Source organism: Calidris pugnax, unplaced genomic scaffold, assembly GCF_001431845.1.
Source record: "Calidris pugnax isolate Ruff unplaced genomic scaffold, ASM143184v1 scaffold118, whole genome shotgun sequence".
Taxonomy (NCBI): domain Eukaryota; kingdom Metazoa; phylum Chordata; class Aves; order Charadriiformes; family Scolopacidae; genus Calidris; species Calidris pugnax.
In genome coordinates this window covers 5,280,618-5,289,457 of record NW_015090855.1, presented here as the reverse complement: position 1 = coordinate 5,289,457, position 8,840 = coordinate 5,280,618, and the positions used below count along the sequence as shown (strand labels likewise).

General features: G+C 65.2%; 1 protein-coding gene across 1 annotated transcript; it reads left to right on the top strand.

The window, feature by feature from the left end:
• The first annotated feature begins 3,878 nt into the window (after positions 1-3,878).
• On the top strand, positions 3,879-8,404 carry MMP9 (matrix metallopeptidase 9). Its single transcript, XM_014943671.1, has 13 exons — positions 3,879-4,090; positions 4,314-4,570; positions 4,947-5,095; positions 5,356-5,484; positions 5,563-5,736; positions 5,816-5,989; positions 6,150-6,323; positions 6,447-6,602; positions 6,692-6,920; positions 7,026-7,165; positions 7,283-7,433; positions 7,539-7,642; positions 7,841-8,404. Exons 1-13 carry the CDS (start codon positions 3,944-3,946, stop codon positions 7,948-7,950), a joined length of 2,094 nt encoding a protein of 697 aa, XP_014799157.1. The 5' UTR covers positions 3,879-3,943; the 3' UTR covers positions 7,951-8,404.
• The last annotated feature ends 436 nt before the right edge of the window (positions 8,405-8,840 follow it).

Sequence of the window (8,840 nt, the reverse complement as noted above, 5' to 3'; positions counted from 1 at the left end):
GGATGCCATGCCATACAGTGGGCTGGTGGTGGCCAGGGCAGCTGGGGCACGGGTGGCAGCTCTGCTCCCTGGGCACGGGGTGCTGCCGAGCCCGTGGGGTGGGAGCAGGGCTGGACTTGGGGTGGTGGGGCTGGCAGCTGTGGCTGCACGGTTCAGCTGGGGGCAAGTGATGGTGCCCTGCCTGCTGGCCAGGGAATCTGGCTGTGCCGCGGTGGCCGTGGCGCTGGCACTGTGCGTGGTGGCTGAGAGGTCAGGGCAGTTCCCTGCCCTCTGCACGGGCCGTGCTCCTGCGCGGTGGCCGGCGCGGTGCTCTCCCCGGTCCGGCGCTGTCTCACCCGCACAAGATGCTGACTCCCTCCGGCCCTGCTTCCCCTCTGCCGCGCTCCTACCCAGCCTCTCGTGCCAGGAGGGCGTCTGATGCAGACCACATGCTTGGACCTGCCCTTCTCTCCCGCGTCCCTCCTGTCCCCTGCCTGGATCTCTGGGCTCCCAGGTGTGAGGCAGCAACTGTGGCAGTCAGGTGTCACCTTGTCCCATGGCTCCGTGGCTCTCCCGCCACCTTTGCTGTCCTGGTGCACCCCATGGCCATGGCTGTTGGACCTCTTCCCTGGCCGACTGGTGCTGTACTCCCTTCCCAGATGGCCCCCAACCCACTTGCCCGTGCTGAGGGAATGGAGCTGGGGAGGATCTGGCTCTGGTTCCATCCAGCACCCCCAAAACCTTGCTAGTGGCCCAGCCAGCACCTCCCAGCTGGAGACCTACGTGTCCTGTCGGCCTCTGCCCTGGGCCGGGCTGCTGCCTCCCCACTGGCAGGGATCCAGGCAGGTATTTGGCTCCAGCTGATGTCCTGGACCTGTTTCCCATGGGGGTCTCCCCTCGGTGCTGTGTGTATGAGGATGGCCACGAGTAAGTGCGTGGGAAGGGGCTGTGGTGGCCGTTCCTTCCCCTTTTGGCGGCGACGGTGGTGACAGGCAGCCTCGTGGCTCGGGCAGCTGTCTGGGACGGAGGATGTTCACGTGTTTTTTTCCATATCCTTTGTTCTTACAGGGGTCTGGGTGTAAACGGTGCCCCTGGGCAGCCACAGGCTCGGGCACAGCATCCAGATGCTCTTGGAGTCCCTGGCAGCCAAAAGCCCTCTCCATCCTGCTCTGCTGCCCGTGCTCCCCACTGCCCTCCTCTCCCACCAGCAACAGCAGCTGCCCTGAGCATCCCTCTGCGTGTGCCCGTGCCGAGGGACCCGTGCCTTGCCCCAGCTCCCCGGCCTGTCCCCACATGGGGCCGGGGCTGCCCGCGGGGTTCGTGCTGGCAGCACCAAGCCTGTCTCCATGGAGTTCCCCTGCCCAGCTCTGAGGCTGCCAGTGCTGCCAGACACGGGGGATTCCCTGCTGCCCTGGCCCTGCCCCTGCTCCCTGCGGAGCCTCCGGAGAGTCACCAGAAAATCCCCGGGCTGGTGCCAGGAGGAAACTGGCAAGCGGGACCGTGAGTCAGTGGGAGAGGCTGGGCTGGGCGGCAGGGCCACAGCCATCAGCCCCCCGCCAGGACCCGGGCTGACCAGCTCGAGGATGCTCAGGACCATCATCTGTGGACCCACCAGTGCACCCCAAAGCCGGCTGGTGCTGGGCAAGCGTGGGCTTTGCCAGGATGGGCTGTGAGGTGTGCAGGGTCCTGGCTCTTGGCTCCTCCTGCCCCTCGCTTGCTCCAAGCCCCTGCTCTCCTCCAAGCCCTGTCCCTGCCGGTGCTGCTCTGCTGTGCCATGGCTCTGCCTTCAGGGGTGCCGCGGGCGGTGCGGTGCTGTGGTGGTGCAGGCAGTGCCATGGCGGTGTGCCCGGGCTGTGGGAGATGCAGCTCCTGCATGTGGTGGAAACGAGGGATGGGAATAGCATGGGAAAGGCCCAGGGATCTGCCACAGCGCCAGGGAGGCCAGAGCCAGATCTGCCCCCCCTGGCTGCACCCTGGAGCCGGTGCCAGCCGGCTGTCCCAGGGGTGCATCCTCCTCAGGGATGCTTTTGCATCCAGCTCTGGCACCAGCTCCCTGTGCTGTGATCTGAGGTCCTGGCATCCTGGAGAGCAGAAGACATGGAGCAGTGCCTGCTCCCTGTGCATCCCAGGAGCCGTCGGCTGTGGTGGGGGCCTCAGGGCACCTCAGCAGACCCTGTCCTCACCCTGGCTACTGGCCAGGCAGGGAGCACTGGGAACCACTGCCTTCTGCCTTGCAAAGAGCTGGGCCATGGACAGGGGTGAGGGATGGCAGGCTGGATCCCGTGGGGAGGGGAGGTAGTGGGGATGGCCTGGCTGTGGGGCTCCCTGGCCTGCGTCCTGCTGGGATGGGGCTACGTGGGGGCACCGTGGGCTGGATGTGTTCGTCACGCCGGGGAAGCAGGATGGGGGCTGCTTGTGGAGCAATTTCCTCCTCCCAGGAACTGGGGCCGCTCTTGCAGGTCTGTGGTGGGGAGTGAGGCAACCCTGTGATTTCTCACCGCTGCTTCCTCCCGGTGGGGCTTCTGCTGCCGGTGAGCCCCCCGCTCCCTGGCCCTGCGCTGCATCCCACTGACACCAGCAGCTCCTCTGCTTACAAATGGGCTGGGAGTGGGGCTGTGGGGCCTTGACTGGGCAGGGAGGGAGTCTGGGGCAAAGCCTGCACCTGGGGTGAACCCCCTTAGTGAGCCCATCTGTCCTGTGCAGGTGATGTTCCCCCAAGGGATGAACCCTCCCTCCTCTGCAAGGGCACAGGGAAGCATGGCCCCTCTCTTCTCGCCATCCCCCAGCCTTGCTGGACTCCAGCACAACTCAGCCAGAGCCCGGGGTGATGCAGAGCCGGGGGTGGCTGCAGGGGTGCAGCCTGGTCTTAGCGAGAGCTGGGGAAGGGGGACCCATCCTGGGACATGTGTCTCAGGCGGCGTCGCTGGGCTGCACTGTCCCTCCCACCTCCCCCAGCTGACGCTGCGCCTTTCTCTCCGCTCTGCCATCTGTTTTCCTCTTGCTCCTCATCCCTGTTTGCTTTCCTCTTCAGCATTCCCGTTCCCACAAGCGTCGGCACTTTGGGAGAAGCCGGAAAACACCGTCCCATGGTGAGGTTTATGCTGTGCTGGTTGGGAACCTGAGTCAGCAGCACCCTGCAGGGCAGCAGACAGCGAGGATGGGGCACTCTCCTGTCCCACAGCACCAGCTGGAGCATCCCTGGGCACGGAACTGCTCCTGGGAAGGTGCTGCCCTGGTCCTGTGGGGCTGTGCCAGCCAGCTGCTGGCGAGTGAGATTAGAGGCACCTGTGGGGTGAGGAGCCATGGAGACCTCCTGTGCCAGGAATGCCCTGCCCCACGGGGGTGACACAGCCGAGCTGGGGGACATGGGGAGGGATGTTGTGTCCCAGTGAGGGTCTGAGCTCTGGCGTCTGGCTCCCAGGCAGGTGGGCTGCAGGCACCAGCTCTGCTCATGCAGCCCTGGTGCCCACTGAGGCTTCCACAGGTCTGGCTCTGGTGGCATCACCCTTGGCCAGCCAAGCTCAGCATCAACTGCTGCAGCAACACAGCTGCAGGGTCCTGAGCAGCCGTCTGGCCCCCCAGCCTCCGCAACCTTCTGCTGTCCCCGCTGCTACCATGGCCCTGGGGACAGCAGGGCAGTGCCCCTCACTACTGGACACCCTGCTGTGGAGTAGCCCCAGGGCAGCTGTGCCATGCCCCAGGGCAGCCACACCACCGCTCTCCCTCACACCCATCCTCACCGCTTTCATGGCCGTGGGACCGAGCGTGTTTAGTAAACAAGGTGATGAAACAGTTAAAGCAGAGGAGCGTTTCGTCACTCTGAGTCGGCGGCTGAGGGGTCTGAGAGTGACTCAGTGACTCACTGCCCTCCCCAGCCATAAATAGGAGCGGGAGCCCTTCGGCACCTAGAGCAGAGCGGCGGGGGAACTTGGCACCGCAACAGCCCTCCTGCCACCGCCACACCATGCCACGCATCCTCCTGGCCCCGCTCGCCGTGGGGCTGCTAGCCCTCTCCTGCTGGGCGGCCCCTCTCCAGAGCAAGCCCCAGGCGGTGGTCACCTTCCCCGGAGAGCTGGTCAGCAGCACCCTGTCGGACCTGGAGCTGGCAGAGGTGAGGGGAGCATGACCCCACAGCCCCCTCCCGGCTCCCAGGAGACCCTGAGGGGCTCCAGGGGCAGCAGCGTGGGGCTGTGGGCAGAGCTCAGGGGCTGCCTGTCTCCTCGAGCCCTGCGAGATGCCCAGGTTGCTGTCGGGCACCAGGGGTCTGTGGTGCCCAGGACTACCCGAGCCCCCTCCCGCCTCGCTCATCCCCTCCATCTGCCCTTCCTCCCCAGAGCTATCTGCGGCGCTTCGGCTACACCACGGAGGCAGAGGAGAGGACGGAGGTGGAGGAGAGGACAGGCATCAAGCACGTGTCCCTGGCCAAGGCGCTGCGCAAGATGCAGAAGCAGCTGGGCCTGCAGGAGACGGGGGAGCTGGATGCCGACACGCTGGAGGCCATGCGAGCCCCCCGCTGCGGCGTGCCTGATGTGGGAACCTTCCTCACCTTCGAGGGGGACCTCAAGTGGGACCACATGGACCTGACGTACCGGTGAGTCTCTGCCCCAGGAGACGGAGCCTTCTTGCTCACAGGGTGATAGTCCCCAGGGGATGGAGATGGGGACGAGGGCCCAGGTGGGGTGACAGCCTCAGACCAACCCACCGGCCATGCCTCGGTGTTGCTGGCACAGCTGGATGTAAGCACAGCCATGGCCAAGCTGGCACAGTGGCATCATCTGCTTCTTGGCATCCAGGAGAGCATCTGAGCCCTGGCCTGAGGGTGGTGGCCGGCTGCTCTGCCCTGCCATGCCAGTACTGCTGTCCCCTCGCAGGGTGGGGGCATGTCCCCACCATGCACTCAGAGCAGGCTCACTTCTGCAGCACGAGCTGGGACCTGGCAGTGCTGACCCCCTGCTTCCCCCCAACAGGGTGATGAACTACTCCCCCGATCTGGACCGTGCCGTGATCGACGACGCCTTCAAGCGGGCGTTCAAAGTGTGGAGCGACGTGACCCCCCTCACCTTCACCCAGATCTACAGCGGCGAGGCAGACATCATGATCATGTTCGGCAGCCAAGGTGACACCCCGCGGGCAGGCAGGGACCTGGGAGCTGGCTCAGCCGTGGGGAGAGGGTTGGTGATGTGCCCTGCCTGTGGGACCACCACCCCACATCTCCCCAGGCTGTGTCCCCATGTGTCAGGGGTCCCTCCACCCCTGCACATGCCAAGAGGCGTATGAGGGCACGCGGGGGGTGTGCAGGGCTCACCTGGTTGAGGTCCATGTGCGTGCCAGGGGTTCCTCTGGTGGGGCTGGTGCTGAGGGTGCTTGTTCCCACAGAGCACGGGGATGGATACCCCTTCGACGGCAAGGATGGGCTCTTGGCTCATGCCTTTCCCCCGGGCCAGGGGATCCAGGGTGATGCCCACTTCGATGACGATGAGTTCTGGACACTGGGAACTGGCATAGGTAAGGGCAGGGTCTGGCAGGTCAGGGGGGACTGACAGTGCCTGCTAAGTATCACTAAGCCACCCCTCTCCCGAGCAGTGGTGAAGACCCGCCATGGGAATGCCAATGGGGCCGACTGCCACTTCCCCTTCATCTTCGAGGGCCAGTCATACTCCCGGTGCATCACGGAGGGGCGCACGGATGGGCTGCCCTGGTGTGCCACCACCGCCAGCTACGACCGGGACAAGAAATACGGCTTCTGCCCCAGCGAACGTGAGTAGCGACGGCTGCTGAAGCCCCTGCCCAGCCCTGCGGGTGCCCAGGGCTGTCCTCACCCTTCCTCACCCCACAGTCCTCTACACCACTGGTGGCAACAGTGATGGGTCCCCCTGCGTCTTCCCCTTCATCTTCGATGGCACCTCCTACAACACCTGCACCACGGATGGGCGCTCTGATGGCTACCGCTGGTGTGCTACCACTGCCAACTTTGACCAGGACAAGAAATATGGCTTCTGCCCCAACCGAGGTGCGAGCAGGGAGGGGGGGCATGCAGGGAAGGGGTGTGTGAGGTGGTGGGTCCCCAGCTGTGGGGCACAGAGTGGGCATCCAAGGGGTCTTGGGGCTGTCTCAGGGTCTGGCTGGTGTGGCCAGGGCCTGGGACCAGCCCCACTGACACTGCTCTGCAGACACAGCGGTGATCGGTGGCAACTCCCAGGGGGACCCGTGCGTCTTCCCCTTCACCTTCCTGGGACAGTCCTACAGCTCCTGCACCAGCCAGGGCCGGCAGGATGGCAAGCTCTGGTGTGCCACCACCAGCAACTATGACACTGACAAGAAGTGGGGCTTCTGCCCAGACAGAGGTATCAGCCCCCCTGCACGCACCCTCTGGCCCCACACCGTGCTGCTGTGGTCCCCATGGGGGTCACAGTTCCTAGATGGTGTGTCCCATCCTGCTGGGCACTGAGGTCAATGCTTTCCTCCAGGTTACAGCATCTTCCTGGTGGCTGCCCACGAGTTTGGGCACTCTCTGGGGCTGGACCACTCCAGTGTGCGCGAGGCCCTGATGTACCCCATGTACAGCTACGTCCAGGACTTCCAGCTGCACCCAGATGATGTCCAGGGCATCCAGTACCTCTACGGTGAGCAGCTGTGCAGTGGCCAGGCACGTCAGAGGTGTCACTGTGCCAGGCCAGCCCCCAGCCTCATGCCCTCCCCTGTACTCCCCCAGGTCGTGGCTCTGGCCCCGAGCCCACCGCTCCTGCACCCATGCCCACCAAGGAGCCCCAGCCCATGCCCACTGAGGCTGGCAGCACCTCCACCACTGAGGAGGACGAGGAGGAGACACCAGAGCCCACAACTGTGCCCATTCCTGTGGACCCCAGCCGGGATGCCTGCATGGAGAAGAACTTCGATGCCATCACAGAGATCAACGGGGAGCTGCATTTCTTCAAGGATGGGTGAGAGCAGCACCTGGCACCTCCTGCCCTGGTGATGAGGGGGTGTGGGGGGACACGAGGCTGTGCCAAGCTGAGGTTACCAGGACGGCTGACCTTCCCCACCAGGAAATATTGGACCCACTCAAACTTCTGGAAGACAGGCATCCAGGGCGCCTTCTCCATCGCAGACACCTGGCCTGGCCTCCCAGCTGTCATCGACGCCGCTTTCCAGGACGTGCTCACCAAGAGGGTCTTCTTCTTCGCAGGTGAGCTCTGCCTCTGCCACCCTGCTCTGCCCCTGGTGCCGCTGGCATCATGAGGAGCCCGTTCCTGCCCCGTCACCCTCATGGCTGGCTGATGCCTGTTCTCTCTCCCGGATGCAGGTCGGCAGTTCTGGGTGTTTTCTGGCAAGAACGCGCTGGGCCCCCGGGGCATCGAGAAGCTGGGCATCGGGAAAGAAGCCGGTCGCATCTCGGGGGCCCTGCAGCGGGGCCGTGGCAAAGTGCTGCTCTTCAGTGGGGAGAGCTACTGGAAGTGAGTGGGTCTGGACGGCTGTGGTGGTGCCTGCTGGCTACCCCGGCAAGGGACTGGGATGGAGGGCTCCTGGCAGCCCTCAGCACCACTCTGCTCTCCCCGCAGGCTGGACGTGAAGGTCCAGAGGGTAGACAAGGGCTACCCCCGCGCCACCGACGACGTCTTCACCGGTGTCCCCCTCGATGCACGCAATGTGTTCCTCTACCAAGGTGAGTTTGGACCGGGAGGGTGGGGGCCATGCTGTCACCCCCAGGCTGCACCGCAGGGAATGGCACTGGTACAGGGCATGCCATCAGCCCTGGAAGGTTCCTGCAGTGGGGCTGATCCCCATGTGCCTGCATGTCTTGGGCAGACACTGGGATGAGCCTTTGTTCCTCCTGACCCTCCATTCCTTCCTCCTTATGCAGACAAGTACCACTTCTGCCAGGGCAGCTTCTACTGGAGAATGACACCACGCTACCAGGTGGACCGGGTAGGCTACGTCAAGTACGATATCCTGCAGTGTCCCCAGCACTGAGGACTGGACCGGCGCGCTGCTCCCTGCCCATCGCTGCCAATCCCCAGGCTCCCGTCTTGCAGCCTGATCCCCCGGGACGCCGGGGTCTGCACAGCCTCACCGCCATGGGGCAGCCCCCGCAGAGATGGGGGCTTTGCTGTTTCCCTGGCAGGAAGGGGCAGGGAGTCCTGGGGTCACCCCTTGGGAGCTGCCCGGCCTGGGGAGCCCCAGCTGGGGAGCAGGACTCTCACCCTGCCAGTGCCAGCACCGGCTCTGCCGTGCAGAGGCGTTTGCCTGGTGCAAACCACACGTGGATTTATAACGACTTTGTCTTTCTGCTGAGCCACCTGGGCTGGGTCAGGCCGAGCTCCTGCCGGGGGACTCGGCTGGGGCAGGAAGGCAGGGCTCTGCCTCGCTCCTGCCCGCTGCCCGCTCTGCCAACCTCCACCTGCCCGTTTTTAATAAAGACAATCCTTTGGACACAACCTCTGAGTGCTCCATCAAACTGCCAGGACCCCAGCACAGCGAGCCCCCGAGGTGCTGGGCCAGGGGCATCGTTCTCCAGTGGGGTTTGGGGTGCCAGCATCGGTGGGGAAGGGGGCGGTGGGCAGGGGAGCTGCTGCCAAGACCCCCCCACCTTGTGCTGGGGGCTCTGAGATCCCTAAGGGACACCGAGGAGGATGTCCCTTCGTCCCAACATCCCTTCCCACCAGCCCCACCAGAGTCCCTCCTGCCCCCTGCCTCCCCACCGGGCCCCAGCCCTCCCCTGTGTCCCCGGCTCTCCACCGGTGGGGAGGGAGAGGCGTTTGTCGCGGGCTGGGACACGGTGTGTGGCCGGGCCCCGCTGCAGCACGCACACCCCCCCGCCCCCCCTTCTGCGGGCTGGTCCCCGCAGAGCCGCCCTGTCCCCG